At 40.8% G+C, this 19423-nt stretch overlaps 1 protein-coding gene across 26 annotated transcripts in view; it reads left to right on the top strand.

The window, feature by feature from the left end:
* Positions 1–19423, top strand: part of TRPM3 (transient receptor potential cation channel subfamily M member 3) — a 905462-nt gene that overhangs the window by 792341 nt on the left and 93698 nt on the right. For 13 of the 26 annotated variants that reach the window (XM_034967582.3, XM_034967596.3, XM_034967577.3 and 10 more), the window contains 5 exons: positions 1373–1473; positions 2838–2972; positions 6762–6812; positions 16548–16583; positions 16733–16873. In XM_034967582.3, coding sequence (XP_034823473.1) covers positions 1373–1473; positions 2838–2972; positions 6762–6812; positions 16548–16583; positions 16733–16873 — 464 coding nt within the window. The remainder of the gene's footprint in view (positions 1–1372; positions 1474–2837; positions 2973–6761; positions 6813–16547; positions 16584–16732; positions 16874–19423) is intronic. The other 13 variants (XM_034967586.3, XM_034967598.3, XM_034967583.3 and 10 more) reach the window with 1 other exon arrangement.

The raw sequence follows: 19423 nt of genomic DNA, 5'->3' as shown, positions 1-19423 counted from the left end.
GTGTTGGTGAACTGTGAAAAACCTGTTTAAACAGAAATCACTTATACAATCTCATTTCAGTCTCACACCCCAGCCATGTAAACTGGATATTTATTGCCTCCATTTCACAAATAATCAACAGTGGCTGAGAGGAGTCCACACAGCCACAAGGACTCTCACTTGGGCCCCCTGCCTGGAGCCTAATGTTGCTTTCGTTACTGCACTGCCTCCATTTCCAGCTTCCCCTCCAGCTGCTTGGCAGGCTGCCTCTATGGACAGGATGCGTTCACCTAGATGAGCTCTGGGCCAACAGAATTTCCTGTGATGATAGAAATGTTCTGTATCTGTGCTTTCCAGTTCAGTAGTCACTAGCCACATGGAACTATTACGTTCTTAAAATGTGGCTAGCCTGACTGAGGAATTATAACTTTAATTTTATTTAATTTTAATTAATTTAAACTTAGCCACCTGTGAACCGCACAGCTCTAGAGACAGAATCTGGAGAAAAATAAGAACCTGGGAAATAGTTCCAATGGTTTCTACCCACAAATCAAAGTAAACCTAAGCCGCTGGTTTGCCTCTCTGTTGAAAGACCTTCCTAACTCTTTTTCAGAAAAGTGGCAAGTTGGTACGCTAGTTGATGAGAGCACCCTCCCCATGCAAAATACTATTCAAGTGATGCCTTGAAACAAGTGATTGGCCAGCAGAAGCAAAATGTGTGGTAGAGCAGAGCTTCTCAAACTTGAGTGTGTGCACAAGTCATCTGGGATCTTGTGAAAATACAGATTCTGGTTTAGTGGGTCGGGGACAGGGTCTGAGACTTGCATTTCAAACAAGCACCAGGGTGGCACTGCTGCAGCTGCTGTGTGAACCACACTTTGCCTAGCCAGACGGTAGAGCAATGCTGCTCACCAGGCCAGTTTTGCCTCCCTTCACACATGGGGGCATTTGGCAATGTCTGGAGACATTTTTGAGCATCATGTCTGGAAGGCTGGGGGTGGGAAAATGCTATTGACATCTACTGGGTTCAGTCAAGGCATGCTATTAATAATCTACAATGAACTTGTATGCATGCATCAAAATATCACATGCATACCATAACATGTACAATTATTATATATCAAAAAAGCATGGAGTTTCAAAGACCTTCTTTTTAAAAAGTTTTTTAAAAAGTAATAATAGTAATAATAATCTACAATATACAGGAGAGCCCTGTGACAAAGAGTTACCCAAAATGTTAATAATACCAAGTTTGAGAAACCTGCTGTATAGCCAAGCAGGCTCTTTGGGAATAGGGGCATTAATGGCAGAGGAATGGAGCAGGCGCTCTTGGTGTAATAACTGATCGTTGTTTTCTCTCTTCCACTCTTTTCTCCCACTTGTCCTCACACAGGAGCCAATGCCTCGGCCCCAGACCAACTGAGCTTAGCTTTAGCCTGGAACAGAGTCGACATCGCTCGCAGCCAGATCTTTATTTACGGGCAACAGTGGCCGGTAGAGTATATATCGTCTCCCATGAAAAGCCCACTTTGGTTGGGCAAGGGTATTTGTTTAAGGAGCCTCTGAGGTCAGCTCAGAAAACGATTGCCTTTTCTTTAAGATGGAATGTGTTCCTTGGTAGCAAAGTCTGTATCCTGAGCTCCCTTTCTCATATTTAGGAAAGCACCGCCATCTAGTGGAAATTTCAACTGAACACAACTCCAAATATTTCCATCTCTATGAGTTGTCTTTAATAGCAATTTTCAGCTGCAAATGATGCCATTTATTTGAATACATCTGAAAAAATATAAGACAAATCTGTATTAACTAAAATTAAGGATGGGGTAGACTTATTAATTTGCTTCTGATTGTCTTTGATGGGGCAAAAGGAAGGGTCACACCTCAGGATGCAGAATTAGCAGGCTTTCCTCTGCAGGCACCATCTGGTCCTGGTGGCTGAGCACAGGTCCTCCCTATTTGCAAAGAACAACACGAGGAAACCAATGCTTTATATAACTGTTCTTGGTTTGCTTCCCTCAATTGACTCTACCAAAAATAAAAATTTGAGAGATTGGCCATCAGGTGGGATATGTATGCATCCACAGGAGGCAGCCCAGCAGCCTGAAACTCGGTTTCTGTGCCTGGAATCACAGCACTCACCGGCAAGCCTTATCTTACTCCTTCCTTTCCCCTAGAGAGTTTCTGCCTGGGATGGAGCCCCTGTCTTCATTCAGTGCTGGTGGATTGCTAACATGGAAAGATTTGTCAGAGTCTAGACCCTGCAACATTTTTGTGAAATGGATTAAATAAAAATCTAAGCTACTGGCAAATCCAGAAAGTAGGCTGGTTGTTCTGTTTTGTTATGTTTTTGTTTTGTTTTCAGTTAAGTGACATCTTTGTGGTCTTGCTTCTACAGAGACCCAGCATTGATTTAGGGCCTTTGGTCTGTTGACTTGGGTCCCTCTTCTCAAGTCGGCCTGGGGTCTCCCTCAGAGCCTAAGGATAACAAAAATGAAGACAGCAAAGTGCCCCCTTTGACACTTCACTGGTGTTGAGAAATTTAATCAGATAATTGCAAGGGGAAAAACCTTGTGAACCCTTGCACCTTCTTGGGATCCAGAACAAGAGATTCAGGGAAGAAATAGTTTTTGGAACTAGAAATGCTTGACTTCTATTTGCAAAGACAGGCACCCAAACATGGGAGAGGTGTGGCTGTCCCAAAAGTGAATCTGTGAACAGTCTTGCTAGCATGTTCTTAGATGTGCTGAAGGTTTACCAGATGTCAAAGGCATCCATTTCTAAGCTGTTCAAGTGAACACTAAAGAACTGCATCCATAGATAGACCCTGGGGCAGACTAACTCAGTGACTTGGTTTGCAGGTGGGATCTCTGGAGCAAGCCATGTTGGATGCCTTAGTTCTGGACAGAGTGGATTTTGTGAAATTACTCATAGAGAATGGAGTAAGCATGCACCGTTTTCTCACCATCTCCAGACTAGAGGAATTGTACAATACGGTAGGGTCAAACTAAGGCACTTTTTATTTTCTTTTTTTTGTTGTTGTTTTACCTTCTCCTGCCCCCCATATGCCTGTGATTCTCTTCCCTTCTCCCGTCCAAATGCATGGTTCATTCATCACAAATACTCCCTTAGACCTACATAGATGACAAACACCAAGTCACTAAGGTTCCGCTTGTTTTAATTGCTCAGTTGTCAGCATCTAAGGCAAAAAGTTATGTAATAACCTAAGTGTATCATTCTCATATTCTTATACAAAGCCACAAGGCTCTGGAAATGAGAACACAGTTTGTTCTGTAAGCCCAGAGGGTGTTACAGGCAATTAGCAAAGGAGAGTTGGTTTAACTCTAAGCATCACAAAAGGCTGATTAAGTAACCTGCGCCATTTTTTATCCTCAGAGCTATGAAGTTCGTTCTTCATAGTTCAGCTATAAAGTGGAAGAAAAGGTAAAATATCTCTTTTTTGAGTCACTCAAAAATTTTGGTTTTGTTTTGTTTTGTTTTTTAGCTTAGTAATGATTTATTAATTTACTCACTAGGGATACCAAGGAGTAATCATAGGTAAAACTACTGTTTATGAAGTTATTGAGAGCGTTCACACGAGTTAAGTGCATTGGCTCTGAGCTCATACTAAAATCCAGTGAAGTTTAAAGAGCAGAAGTTTTTCCCCATTTACCAAATGAGGAAACTGAGGCTGTCTTAGTCCATTTGTACTATTATAATAAGATGCCTTAGACTCAGTAATTTATAAACAAACAACAGAAATTTATTTCTCTGGGTTCTGGAGGCTGGAGAGTCTAAAATCAAGGCTCTGGCAAGTTCAGTGTCTGGCGAAGGTTGCTTTTTGCTTCCAAAATGGCACCTTGTTTTGCCATTCTCCAGAAGGGACAAATGCTGTGTCCTCACAAGGCAGAAGAGACAGAGGGCAAAAGGCCTGAATGTTGTGTGAAGCTTCTCTTATAATGGCCTTAATCCCCCTCACAAAGGAGGAACCCGCAGGACCTAATCACCTCCCAAAGGTCCCACTTCTTTTCTATTATTATTATTGTTATTATTATTATACTTTAAGTTCTGGGATACATGCGCAGAATGTGCAGGTTCATTACACAGGTATACACGTTAAAGGCCCCACTTCTTAATACTAGTACATTGGAAATTAACTTTCAACATGAATTCTGGAGAGGACACAAACATTCAAACCATAGCAGAGGCCAAGGTGAATTCAAGGTCACAAAACTCCTAAGAAAGCAGCCAGTAAGTACCAAACCCAAGCTTCTGTCTCTGAGATTATTCTACCCCTCATTTTTCACAATGCCTCTGTCCCATCACGCAGAGGGCAAGCAGGATGGAGCTTATTTCCTGTCCCCAGCCAGTAGTAGTTGTTAGATGGTGCCACGCTGGCACCATCTGCAAAAAATAGAAACGGGTTAGCAGAATGACTCCTAGTCTCTGTTTTCTCCAGAGACTTTTCTTGGTTCAGCATACTGAGACTTTCAGGAAGAATAATGGGTTTTCAATTAAAATAAATAAATAAATAAAGACAAGTGTTGAATAGTCTATCAGAGAATCAAGGGAGTAATTTATTCCAAAGACTGGGGAGTGGGGGTGGGTAGGAAAATTCTAGACTGAGGAAGGCCAGTAAGTTTGATCACTTCAGTCTGCTGGTGGTGGCTTCCCGGAATACTTTGTTGAGGATTATGGAACAGTAAATAGCCTCAGTAATAATAATAGCTAACACTAATTGGCATTAAGCACCATTTTTAATAGCTTTATAAACATTATATCATTTAATCCTCACAACAACCCCATCAGATAGTGATACTGTCATTCCCATTTTAAAGATGATAAAACTGAGTCACAGTTAAGTTGCTTGCCCACGTTCAGAGCCAGTAAGCAGCAGAGGTGTAGAGCCAGGCACTCTGACTCCAGAGTCTGTAGGCTAAATCGCTGCACTATCCAGCATCCCCTCAGTGGAAAAAGAGCTCTGATGGGTACGTCCACATGAATGGGCAGGTCGTTGCCGCATTTCATAGACCTGTCTCAATACTTGAATGGTTGCAACAGTGCTTAAGAATTTGCCATTGGCTGGGCGCAGTGGTCTCCCAGCACTTTGGTAGGCCAAGGCAGATGGATACTTGAGGTCAGGAGTTTGAGACCAGCCTGGCCAACGTGATGAAACTCCGTCTCTACTAAAAATACAAAATTTAGCTGAGCGTGGTGGTGCACACCTGTAATCCCAGCTACTCCAGAGGCTGAGACAGGAGAATATCTTGAACCCTGGAGGCGGAGGTTGCAGTGAGCTGAGATCACACCACCGCACTCCAGCCCGGGTGACAGAGCGAGACTAACTAAAAAAAAAAAAAAAGCCATCACTATTTTAGATTATCTAATCATCTCACCAGATTTAGCAAATAAAATACAGGATGCCCAGTTAAATGTGAATTTCAGATTAACAACAGACAATTTTGTTATATCCCAAAGATTGCATGGGACATACTTAGGTTAAAATTGTACATTGTTTATCTGAAATTCAAATTTAATTAGGCGTCTTGGATTTTATCTGACATTCCTATTCCTAAAAGACAATAGAATGGCAACTTATTTCACTTTATATTTACCTCAAACAAACATCCGTCTTTTTTACAAAACTCTCTTTTTCCCAGTCTGTGGCTTTTTCTTTAAATCAAGTTACAGCAAACTGTCATCCAAATCCAGCCTGCTGCCTGTTTCTGTATGGGCTGCAAGCTAAGATTTTTTTTTTTTTTTTTACATTTTTAATGGTTGAAACAATCAAAAGAAAAATGCTATATTCTATGACACATTAAAATAATATGAAATGTGACTTTCTGTGCCCATAATTAAAATTTCATTGAATCATAACCAAGCTCATTTGTTACATATGATCTATGGCTACTTGCACATTACAACAGCAGAGTTGAACAGTTTCAGTAAAGACCGTGTGACCCACAAAGTCTAATTTACTCTCAGGCCTTTTACAGAAAAAGTTGGCCAACCCTTTTCTTGGACAATTTCTCATTCATGATGGGTAATAAACAAGTTGTGATAGCAGAGTGCCCAAGTGTATTTCCAGTGCGGTCAATGGGTCCTTTTGTTCTCCCACCCTCATCCCGGCCCCCGGCTGCAAAACTGGCTTCTTCCATCATATTTTGGCCTGTCAACAAAGTTGACAACCTCCCTTACAAAGTTTGAACCTAGAATCTCAAATACATTTGCTTGAGGAAATACAATTCAAAAATCTGCCAACGTGTTTGTTTAGAAGAAACAGGTATGGCCGGTATGGTAGCTTATGCCTATAATCCCAGCACTTTGGGAGGCTGAGGTGGGAGGATTGCTTGAGGCCAGGAATTCAAGACCAGCCTGGACAACATAGTGAGATCCCCATCTGTAAAAAAAAAAAAAATTTTATCAAAAGCATTAGCCAGTCATGGTGTTGTGTACCTGTAGTCCCAGCTACTCAGGAGGCTAAGGTGAGCCCAAGAGTTCGAGGCTGCAGTGAGCTGTGATTATGCCATTGCACTCCAGCCTGGGTAACAGAAGAACCTGTATCAAAAAAAAAAAAAAAAAAATCACTGACAAAGCTTTTCATCTGCAAATGGGGACAATTTAAAAGAAAGAAAGAAAAGGCAGATACACTGAGCAACTAGAACAAGGTCCATCTTAATGAACTGCCCTTCACCAGCCAGCACCCTTCCTTCTAGATCCTTCTTGCCTTGCCAACCAGAGCCCCTGACTAGCAAAACTGTTTGATTCTTCTTTATTGTTTTCAGAGACATGGGCCCTCAAACACATTGTACCACTTGGTCAGGGATGTCAAAAAGGTAAGAACCCTCTCGACTGCAGGTCGGAGGCCCTGTCTTGACTGCTTCCTGTGATTAGAGAGTGCCTCTGTTTTGCATGAGCTGCCAGAGTATTCCTGTCCCTATCAGGCGCCACTCATTTCAGAACAGTGTGTGTGTGTGTGTGTGTGTGTGTGTGTATGTGTCTTTTAACTCTGATGCTTCTGTTCATGATGCAGCTGTGGTGTTATCTCCAATCGCCGTGCTTTTAGATGCTTTTGGTGGACATAATGCTTTTGGGTAGCGGAACTCTTGGCTTTCCCCGTGCCAAGTGGATTTATGCCATACCTGTATTTTTCCATATGCCCCTCACTGTTTGGGAAGCTGGTTTCCATGCTGCCTGACTGACCACAAGAGTAAATCTTCATTCACCAGCTCCTGATACAATGTCACATCTAGCATTACATAGAGTGTAGTAAGTAAGCATAGCTCCAAATTTTCTAAAAACAGGGACTAAAACATAAATATGCATTCCATTCTTCTAACATTCTATTTTTTCCAGAATATTTTTTCACACTTTTCATCTCATTAGATGGGAAAAAAATGTTGGTAGGTATGGATCAGGTAGAATTATTTTCATTTTACAGATGAGGAAGCCGAACTACAAGGAGATGAGAGCTATATTGGCAGTTAGTGAAGAGCTAGGTTTAAAGTTCAGTTCATTTTATTAATAATGATAAAATAATAATAGTCATGAGCTAGTGATGACTAGGTGCACAGCATTGCTGCATACTTTCAGTGCATCTTAATTCATTTAATCTTCACAACAATTCTATGAAATAGAATTATTATTTTATTATTATAGGCTAGGCACAGAGACTCATGCCTGTAATCCCAGCACTTTGGAGGCCCAAGGTGGGTGGATCACCTAAGGTCGAGTTCAAGGCCAGCCTGGTCTGGTTAACATGGTGAAACCCTGTCTCTACTAAAAATACAAAAATTAGCTTGGCATGGTGGTGTGTGCCTGTAAGCTCAGCTACTTGGGAGGCTGAGGCAGGAGAATCACTTGAACCCGGGAGGTGGAGGCTGCAGTGAGCCAAGATCGTGCCACTGCACTCCAGCCTGAACAACAGAGTGAGATTGCATCAAAAAATTATTATTTTATTATTATAATACAGTTTTATTCCCACTTAAAGACAAGAAGAATGAAGTATAGGGAGATTCTGTTTAATCTTAGCCAAGTGGTTGTTCTTTTGCCCCATATTATCTCCTTCAGAGGTAGCTTGAGTTCTGAACCCTTAAATCCATCCCAGAAAGTGATGTTTTAATTCCAAAAAATAAAACAGAAGATGGCACTGCCCCCGCCCCATACATATGTACCCATACATGTATGCACACATTTGCCCACTATCACCACTTGGTAACAATTCTTCACCAAAGTCCACAGGACATATTCAGAGAAAGCTACAAAGTGAAGTCAAAAATACAGTATGATTTCTTCATCTCACAGGAAGTGATTGGCTAGAATTGCCCTTAGGCATCCTGTAACTACTTTTTTATTTTTCCTTTGAAAGGCCAAGCAAAGGCCTTGGGGCTACTTATAATGTACCTATTCACCTGCTGGATCTTTGCTAAGAATGAGTAAAGGATATAAAAATAACACACAGAAAATCAAAATCTCCATCCTTTGGCCCTTGCAAACTTTCCTCCCATCTCTATACCACCTTAATGAAGGCTTTTTCATCTACTTGAGTGGGTGAAGCCTGTAGTTTTTTCAAAACAAGAGGGGAAAACACTATGCAATCTGTACTCCCAACTCAACAACCACTTTCCTGAGATTGTATCTTTCACTGGTCTACCCACTCCATGCCATCGTAGTAGATCTACCCTCAACAAACCCATTTCTCTTTCCTTTGTAACTTCCGGTTTTGTCTAATTCATCCTGGCTTAAAATTGCCTGAAAACTAAACTCAGAAGATTAGAAGTAGACACATTCGATGTGTCTTCTTCAGCGAGATAGTTGTTGCTCATGTTCAACCAAATGTTTTGAGTTTTTCTAAAGTAATGACTTGGAGTATTCTCTCCTTCACCTTAAGTTAATCTCTGTCCCTGAAGGAATTATGAGGTTTTCTAAAGAGACAGCTATGCCTTTGTCCCTCAATCCCAGTCATCAACAACCCAAACCTTTTAAAAGAGTCACTCATCCAATTCAATGACCCAGCCTCCCAGCAATAATGTCTTGTCTAATTTTCAAAGGGATTTTTGCAGTTAGATTTCACTGAGTACAAGTTATTAAAACCCCTCTCATTACTTTCTTTTCCCCATAGGACTCTGCTTTGCAATATTGTTTTCTCTTTTCTGAAATCCCTTGAGCTGCCTTTCGCATTTGCTCACGTCACTTGTATGATTAGAAGGCATGTAAAGTATCTCTAAGGTAGGGTTTTTTGTAGCTTCTCAGCTAAAGATGTACCTGAAAAATAATATAGACTAACAAGAAAGAACAGGATGGTAAGAATTTGGGAGGAAGAAGGAATAAAAGCAGCTTTTTTTTTTCCCTTTTAAGTATGATCCAAATATTAGAGCAAGAAAATCATTATATAAGCATGCATTTACCATTTACTTGCAAATTTAGTAACTGGAAAAAATGATAACAAATGACCAAGAATAGTACTGAACTGGTCTAGAAATAATTTATCCTTTTTCCTGGAAAAAGAGACTGCCAATAAGACAGGGAGACACAGAAAGCCAATGTTTAATTTCTTCCCTTGGGAAAAAGTCGAAGCAGGAAATGCAGAATGCATTATTTCCAGGACTAAGGTAAGTATCTGATGATGGGAGAGCAAGAAAGATGAACAATGGTAGTCACAGGAGTCGCAAGGCCTACATTTTATGTTATATGGATTAAGGGAGCTGAAAATGAAGACTTTTGTTTGGTTTGTGTTTGGGGAAGAAGTGAATAAGGGAGAAGTTAACATTGGTGCACAACTTTCTCAGGTGACTTTCAGCAATTTTCAGGTGGTTTCAGGTGACTTTCAGGTGGTTTCAAGTTACTTCTAGCAATTTAGGCCAATAGGATAATCAAAGGCTACAAAACTAGAGTTAAAATGCTAAGAAAATCTTGGGAAATTAAAGCAATTTTCAAAATTAAGGAACATAATAATAATTAATGTGTGCTTTCTTCTTTACAATTATGGGAGGAAATATATGTGTGCATATATATTTAACCTGGACAAAATTAATGAATAAGTTATTAACTCTGGTACAAAACGCTATTCATGAGTTAGGAACACAGTCCTAGACCTTAAGCATAGTGTTTGATAATACATCTGTAAAACTATATGTAAATAACTCTTAAGAACCAAAGGAATGCATTGAGGAATTATCAGACCATCATAAGTCAATCAGCATGACATCTCCAGTTTAACTCTTCTTTGAGACCAACAGAACTGAATGTGGGGAATTGCTCCCAAGCTTGTTTTGAAATCTCAAATTATTTATATCAAGGGAACAATCTAGGAGCAATGAGGTAAAAAGAGTGGCACTTCAGCATTAATCAGAAATTTAAATTGTTTTAAACCAACCCAGTTCCCTGAACTATTTTCATGCATAAATCCATTGAATGTACCAATGCTCTCATATTAAACCAGAGTGGCCCAAGTCTGTCTGCTTTTCTGTGGAATATAACCTGCCATTTTAGTAGCTGTCTGCTCACTTTGTGCCTCTGTACGTTTTAAAATAGTTTTTTCCTTTCTTAAATGTGCTAATACTTCAAATTACCTATACTATCCTTCCCCACCAAAAGAGGATGCTATTTGAGTGTTATGTGGAAGTAGTGGTGAAATTATGATAATTTAAAGTTCATTTACATGGGAATTAAGACCCAGAGCTTTTCAGAATGCAAAAAAAAAAAAAAAAAAAAAAAAGGCATTTCAGACACACTTTGGGTAAGGAAAGGACATTTGCATAATCCCATCTGCTAAATGCATGGAAATTTGCAAAAGCATTATTATATTTCAGAGGATTGGTTGCCCGATATATTGCCATGTTAAGGGGCTGTACATTGGGGTGATGTCCTCTTTTCCCCTGAGCTCTCACCAGATGAAGCCCCTACCGGGTGATTACTCACACCAACTGCAGTCCACTTTTCTTTATTATACAAGCTGTCCCAAGGGAGTCTTTTCTTCACACTTCCTTGGTAAACCTGACAACCGCAATCATTTTATATCTTATGTATCTCAGAAGGAACCAATCTTGTTTTGAAGGCTTGTTATGAGTTTCAAAGGAAGACAGTTTTCCTAAACAGTTGAGATCTGATAGTGATATTGTGAGCTGACATCTGAAAAACCCCAACCATTTTGAAGAGCAGATCTAATAAGTGAATTTAAACTATGCTTTTAATTAAAAGGTTTCCTTATGCATGGCACGAAGTAAACCTTAGCTTCAGGTTAGCAGTTCATAGCATGAAAAAAGAAGACAACATTTTCAAGTTGTCGAATCGTACCTACTCATAGAACCCAAGCCTGTCTGGCAAATTACTTGAATCACATGACCTCCCACTGTTAAGGCATGAAATGGGAAATAATAGTTCAGGCTTTACCAATTACCAAAGTCATTACCGAAGGGGGAGGGGGAAGTGCTAGAACAGAAACAGCAGGCAGAATGACTGTTCCTCCAGTATCCTTTTTGACTTCTAATTTGAAAAGGACCCAAGCAAAGGAAGACTCCTCCAGAAGGTGTTTGGACTTTACCTGTTGGCATGTGAGGTACTGCTCACCTTCTCTGCTTTTTCCAGAGGAGCTGGATGCACTGAGCACCACCCCATCCCCATCTATCCTTTTACCATCCCTTGTCTCCAAGCCTCTGGTTCCACTAACCAAACTCCAGGGGATCACTGGAAGCTACATCAACCTTGGAAGCTCTGAACAGGGTCTTTGGCCAGTGGGCCGAAAGGAGTAAGAGCAGCCTGCCAGGTAGTGGTCATACAGTTGGATTTTTAGAAATAGACAGAATCTTAGAAGTTATCGTGTCCAAGCCACCTATTTTCACAGCATAAACCGAGGTACAGAGAGAGGAAGTGATCTGGCCAGGGTCACAGGGGGTCAGGGCCATGGCCCAACCCAGAGCTGTTTCCTCTATGGGGTCATGTTGCTGGCTGCTCTCTGAATGAGTATCCATAAGTTCCCCTCTACCTGGCAATACCCATCCTAGGAGAAGTAATGCAAATGCATCATCTGTGACACCCACAGGTCCCAGTGGTCAAGGCCATTGGCCCAGCTTAGTATCATGCACTGAGGCTGCCAAACCCCTCAGAATCCACGCAGGACACCTATCCCAAGGGGCCTAAATTGTACTCAATTTTATTCATGTTATAAAATCGATTTCTTCCTCCCCAAGAAGGTTTCCACTCTTCCTAGTAAGAAAGGTAAAAGTAATTCCCTAACTTCTTTGCTCCCTAAAATCTCTGTGAAGAAACAGATGCGATCCAGCCTTGCAGGCTGAATGCAAACACATTACTTGTTAAATTTTCACTCCTCCAAATATCACTTACAGGAGAGCACCTGACTCACTCCTTAGCACCTAATCCTTCATCCACTCTGGGTTTGTTTATATGGCCTTATAGTATATATAAAACATATATATACCATACATGTTTTATAGCGGTGGCTCATGCCTGTAATCCCAACACTTTGGGAGGCCGAGATGAGTGGATCACCTGAGGTCAGGAGTTCGAGACCAGCCTGACCAACGTGGTGAAACCCCATCTCTCCTAAAAATACAAAAAAATTAGCTGGGCATGATGGCACATGCCTGTAATCCCAACTACTCTGGAGGCTGAGGCAGGAGAATCGCTTGAACCCGGGAGGCGGAGGTTGCAGTGAGTCGAGATCACACCATTGCACTCCAGCCTGGGCGACAAGAGTGAAACTCCGTCTCAAAAGAAAAAAACAAAAAACAAAAAACGGAAGAGGCAGGAAAATGCTGCTGGGAAGGGAGGAATTCTCATTGGCTTCGGTTAGGTGAATATCGCCCCCTTGTGGTCAAACAGAACGCAGGCCGCCCCCCCCCCCCCGCCGCCCCGCCCTTGCAATGGTCACGGAATTATTTATCCTCCTTCAGGGCTGACCGAACATAAATCATTCTGAAAGAATCAAGCTTTATATGAGACGATCCCAGCACCTTCTTGCCAATATATACTGCTAAAAGTCCTTTATGGATATAGCCATTTTCTAAAAATGTTCTATTTGCCCCTTAAATGTTTATTGATTTTGAATTTTACTATAATCACTTTCCTGACAACTCCCAAAGACACCTTGAAAGCATAAATATTCCCTTTCAGTATTGGTCTTCAAGCAATATTGGTGTCTTATTTTTAGAATTCTAACTGATGCTTACACCTAAGTTTCTCAAAGCAAAATACATAGGTGTTAGGCTTGGTATTACCCACATTTTAATTTTTTTTTTTTTTTTTTTTTTTTTTTTAGACAGAGTCTTGCTCTGTCGCCCAGACTGGAATGCAGTGGTGCAATCTCGGCTCACTTCAACATCTGCCTCCCGGGTTCAAGCGATTCTCCTGCCTCAGGCTCCTGAGTAGCTGAGACTACAGGTGCATGCCACCATGCCACGCTAATTTTTTGTATTTTAGTAGAGACGGGGTTTCACCGTGTTGCCCAGGCTGGTCTCAAACTCCTGAGCTCAGGCAATCCACCCACCTTGGCCTCCCAAAGTGCTAGGATTACAGGCATGAGCCCACATTTAAAATTTTTTGAATTCCTACAAGATTAAAACTAGGCACAAATTTATAGATCTGCTCTGATTGCCTTTTTATAGCATCACAAAAAGTCCTTTGAGGATTTTCCTGAAACCTGGCCTTTGAACACTGCAGACCATAAAGGCCATGGAGTGCAAACCCCTTTCACTGGAAAGAAATCTGAGAGCTTAAGGGAAAGTGTCTGCTGGCCAAAGGACAGGTAGAAACCCGGGGCAGCTGACTGGAAACTGGTGTGCTTCCTCCTCACCCTGCCAAGGAAAATGACACGATGGGTGGGCATCCTCGGGCGGTCATCCCCATAGGAGCCCTGTGGCTATGAATGCGGCTTACCCAGGCCAGTCCAGTCTCTGAGACTCTTCTACTCTTTAAATAACAGCCTCGCCTAACAGTCCAGGAGAGCCAAAGGATACAGAAACTGTGGCCTTGTTAGCCTGCCCCAAAATAATGGAGAAAAGTGGTTGCATTAGTACTATTTTTAAACTCAGTTTAGTTTTATGGGAAGGCTAATACATGAAAAGTTACTATCTTAAAACTTTCTCTGAGCTCCCTTTTTAATATTTTTTGCCATGCTTTGCATAAAGAAGTCAGACAATTGGTCTTTTTTAGCCTGAGGATAGCTTAGCTTGCTGATTCAGTTAGATGGATAAAGATAATCTTCAAACAAAGGAGATTTTGAAATTCTGAGGAGGGTAGAGGTCATTTTTGTGAAGGGACTATTCAGCTCATCAAATGGATGCCAGATTAGGCTGTGGAGGGCCAAGGTCAAGGACGGAAGGGGTCTGTGTCTCAAAATGTTCCACCTCATATATGATGCCCTTCACACAGCCCCATTTTGCCTGGCTGGCTCCAGTTAGATGCCCAAGCCTACCATGTACCCCAAGCCAAGGGAGAGGTAGAACACAGTGGGATGGGGTGGGAGCTAATTCTGGGGACAGCAAGAAGTCTAAAAAGCAGCAATGGGCTGGGCATGGTGGCTCACACCTGTAATCCCAGCACTTTGGGAGGCCGAGGCGGGAGGATCACCTGAGGCCAGGAGTTCGAGACTAGCCTGGCCAACATGGCAAAACCCTGTCTCTACTAAAAATACAAAAATTAGCTGGGCATGGTGGCATACACCTGTAGTCCAAGCTACTCGGGAGGCTGAGGCAGGAGAATCACTTGAACCCAGGAGGCAGAGGTTGCAGGGAGCCCAAATCACGCCATTGCACTCCAGCCTGGGCAAGAAGAGTGAAACTCTGTCTCAAAAAAAAAAAAAAAAAAAGCAGCAATGGAGTCTTATATGCCTGAGGCTGGTGCTTCAATTACTATCCCTTTGTTCTCACTCCATTGAGGATAGCCACTGAATTCCAGATACAGCATTACCTGTATTTCAAAGCAAATTTCCATAGTGAACTAGGGCTATTCCAGCCAGGGATGACTAACAGATTGTGGCTACTTGGTTTTGTTACTGAGAACATAATACTCAAAAACCCAAACCCAGACTTGATCCCAACAACATCAATTAATTTCACTGTTTTACTGCCTTACATTTTCAACAAAAACACTCTGAGTGCCCACCATATGCCAGGCATATTATAAGAGGCTCTCAGGATATAAAGATAAATCAAACAAGAAACATGTAAAGCTATAGGTTTAATGATAGGATGCAGCGGGATACCTCTAATCCTGAATCCCAAAACCTTCAAATGGATACAGTTGCCCATAGAAAAGCTGAGTAAGGACAACTGAAAACCTACCCTCAGGTTAGCAAAAAAATTTTAATTAATTTCTGACTGAAAGCAATTAGCTTTTGACACTATGAATTTCCCAGTTCTGCTGCCTAATCTACCACTACCACCAGAAACTTACTGAGTAGACAAGCAGTTTGACAAACTTGAGTGTGCATCAGAATCACCTGAGGAGCTAGGAAAGGCCACAGAGGCCCTGATACATTGAAGTAGGTGAGACAAAGTCCAGCCGTTTGTAATGTCACCAAGTTCCCCAGGGTATTCTGATGCCACCAAAGTTGGAAAACCACCGCTATACATAATGAACGTCTTCTGTGAAGTGGCAGAAATCTCACACAGCATCCTGGGTGGGTCCTTCATTAAGGACAAAAGTGGATGGAGCCCCTTGTGTCTGTCCCAAATAGATCTAAGGGCATGAGGCTTCCTAAGCAGTGTGACACCCAGCCATTCATGGTATAGAGCGCTCTCCCGCAAGAAGGAGCTACACCAGGCAGTGAGAGTGGATTAATCATGACCTTTGGAATTCACTATGCACTCAGACTTTCTCACAAATGTAACTAACTCTCCCTTGACCTAACAGCAAAAATTTTCTTAAGAACCTAAACTTTAGAAGTAGAAAGCAGTAATGAGTAAATAATAAGAAAATCTTTACTATTTTTGCATGTATAGATGGCAAACAGCTAACAAAGACACCATAACTCTAGATCTTTAAGAAATGTCACTCTCTTTAAAAGAGAAAATGAAAATCTCCTTAATTCTAGAAAAATAAATACTCCATTGATAAAAATGTCTTCTCCAATTTCTCTCCCCCTTCTCTTTAAATGCAAGGGATGTTCATATACAACCTCATCCTGACACCCAAAATCCCCTCCCTAAATATTGCTCTTCTTTTATGAAAAAAGTGTCAATTTTTTAAAATTATGGATAGAGGTTTTGTATTAAAGGAGACCTGAGTCCTAAAATCCCAGCTGATGGAGGCTCTGGTAATGACACTCATCTTCTGAAAGGAGTCTTCCTTTAAAGGGTGGTAGAAACCAAATGATATCAAGAGAGTGGTAACAGGCCTGGGTCAGAGGCAGAAATGCGGGCTTGGGGAGCATCTGGGGAAACCTAGTTCCTAGTGCCTGGGAGTGATAGCATTTGCCCTGTCTAGCCTTGTGTTTCTTTCTTCTACACTGGTGTTTTTTTCTCCCCAGCTGAAGACTTGAATAAATATTTTGATTTTCTATTATTGCCGACGATTACTGCATCTTCTTATTTAACTTATGTCTTCTTTCCAAGCGAGAGTATCCAGGTTTCGGTTGGATCTATTTTAAGGTGAATTAATTAACCAGCATAATAATACATTCATATGTTTCTTTTTTCATTATTTTTTTTTACTCTAGTTACAGAATACGTGAACTAGAATCCCTAGTAAACCACGTTATCTTTTGGATTTGTCTGTTTGTTTCATTCTACCCTGATAGGGGAACCTGCCCCCAGACTACAGAATCAGCCTGATTGACATCGGCCTGGTGATCGAGTACCTGATGGGCGGGGCTTATCGCTGCAACTACACGCGCAAGCGCTTCCGGACCCTCTACCACAACCTCTTCGGCCCCAAGAGGGTGAGGCTGGCTGCAAATTCGGGGCCCTTCCTGGGAAGACTAGGGTGTATGGGATTTGGGTTGTGGCTTCTTTGTCTCCAAGGGGAATTAAAATCAGAAAATTGCGCTGAGAGTGAACCTAAACAATCAAAAGTAATGAAATTCAAATTAAGCTCATCATTGAGATTATTAAACTCAGCAGTTTTCCAGGTTTTGGGTCTTTATACCTTTAAAAATTGTTAAGAACCTCAAGGAGCTTTTATCTATGGGAATTCTACCTATCGGTATTTATTTACCATGTTAGAAATTTAAATGGAGACTCTAAAAATATTTAATCCATTTTAAGTTAAACATAGGAATCTCATTATATGTTAACAAAAGAACATGTTTACAAACAAAAATATATTTTCAAAAACAAAGAATAAGTTCATAATAGGAGCATTTTTTACCTTTTGCAAATTTCTGTAATGTCCAGCTTAATAGAAGAGGGCTAGATATCTACTTGTGGATTCAGTCTATTGTAGGATATTCTGGTTAAAGTATATAAAGAAAATCTGACCCCACAAAAATATATGACAAACACAGCAAATATATCAAGGGAAGGAGTATTTTAACCCTCTTTACATGTAATTGTAAATATCCTTTTTTTGATACTACACCAAAATTTAATAAGTAACAGTTTCTTAAAAATGAGTTGCAAGGTGAAATCTAAAACCATGTAAGTGAACTTTTCAAATTCTATTACATTGAAATTCACTAGTCTAGCCAGCCATGGTCCCAGCTACTAAGGGGGCTGAGGCAGGAGACTCGTTTGAGCCCAGGAGTTCGAGGCTGTATTATACTATTATAGTGCCTGTGAGTAGCCCCTGCCCTGCAACCTGGACAACATAGTGAGACTCTGACTCTAAAACAATACAATAAAATAATAACAAAGTAAAATCCAATGGTCTATCTTGTACTTTGATGGATCTTGTAACATCATAGATTGGTCATGGAAAATTATTAGTTTGTTAAGGTATGCAGCTCTTCCAAATATTGACACATTTTATTATACAATTTCATTAGTATCACCTCTATCTCATGGGAAATGTCTTTCAGTACTGAAAAGCTGTCAAAGTCATGGTGGAGGTGGGGGAAGTACATACAAGTTTTCCAGAATCCCAATTTTTTTCTTAAAAGTTTGAATTTTGTCATTGGCAGCAAATACGATCAGTTGTTTTCCTTGAAATAACAGCCTCACTTTGGTCATTCCAAAAACATCTGCCAAAGGTCCAAGTCTACATAACCTTAGTCCATCTGCCAATCAGTCCTTCAAGTAAAAATTATATTCCATGAAAAAAAAAAGTGGCTATAATACAATCCAAACAATCGCATAAGTGCATTTCCTCAGGACAACCCATAATAGTTCAGTATACAGCAGAACTATTTTAGGGGCATACTTCCCATTTCATCCCACAGAACAGTAAAAAGACGGTTAACCAAGGTTAAGGATTTAATAAAGTTAATCATTTTTTAGACCTCAACAAGGCCATTCTTAAGTAAAACGGTTGCATTTGCTTTCTGCAAATGCATAACACTGGAGTCTAATGACATCTGGTAAAGGTGGGTACCACTGCCTTTGTTCTTGCCAAGGCACCCAGCAGCTTTACTCACCACTGCTTTTGCACCATTAGTACAAATGTCAAGATGGTGCCAAACCCAATTACATCTTAGTACTATTATGAAAATAGCTTTGACTTTACACACCCTCTCAAAATGTTTCAGGGACCCTCATGACCCATGGGTCACATTCTGAGAACTGCTGCTCTAGCTGGTAGTGGGCATGATTTTTTTTTTTTTTTTCTTGAGACGCAGTCTCACCCTGTTGCCCAGACTGGAGTGCAGTGGTGTGATCTCAGCTCACTACAACCTCCACCTCCCAGGTTCAAGCAATTCTCCTACCTCAGCCTCCCGAGTAGCCGGGATTACAGGCATGTGCCACTACACCCAGCTATTTTTTGTATTTTTTAGTAGAGAAGGGGTTTCGCCATGTTGGCCAGGCTGGTCTTAAACTCTTGACCTCAGGTGATCCACCTGCCACCTTGGCCTCCCAAACTGCTGGGATTACAGGTGTGAGCCACTGTGTGGAGCCATGATTTTTATATTTAACAAAGTTTTTTTCTGATTCTGAAAGCATTTTGTGGAACTAGTAAAGAACTTTGAAAATACCTAAAATTTAACAACAGGGATTTGTTTGAAAATGAAAAAATATATATAACAGAATTTTCAAAAAAATACCACTAACTATAAATAAGAAAAAAATGAAATAGATATTAGCCTAGTAGTCATTTTAGAAGCTGAAAGAGAGAGAGAAAAATAAGAGAGAGAGATTCGGTTTGAGCTGTTCTAACATGAATAGCCAAATACAATTTGGAGGAACTGTAAGTGCTGTACACTTACCATTTACTCAAATAACTTTCAAGATGGTGCCCAACCATTCTGAAATATTTAAAAGCTTAAAATTGTTATTCCTGGCCCCAGAGATGTAATTTTGTATTACCTCCTGGTAAATATAGATCAGGGTCTGTGTTC

This window comes from Pan paniscus, chromosome 11 (genome assembly GCF_029289425.2).
Source record: "Pan paniscus chromosome 11, NHGRI_mPanPan1-v2.0_pri, whole genome shotgun sequence".
NCBI lineage: Eukaryota > Metazoa > Chordata > Mammalia > Primates > Hominidae > Pan > Pan paniscus.
Note: the sequence above shows the minus strand (reverse complement) of the source record. Positions and strands in the feature narration are given on the sequence as shown.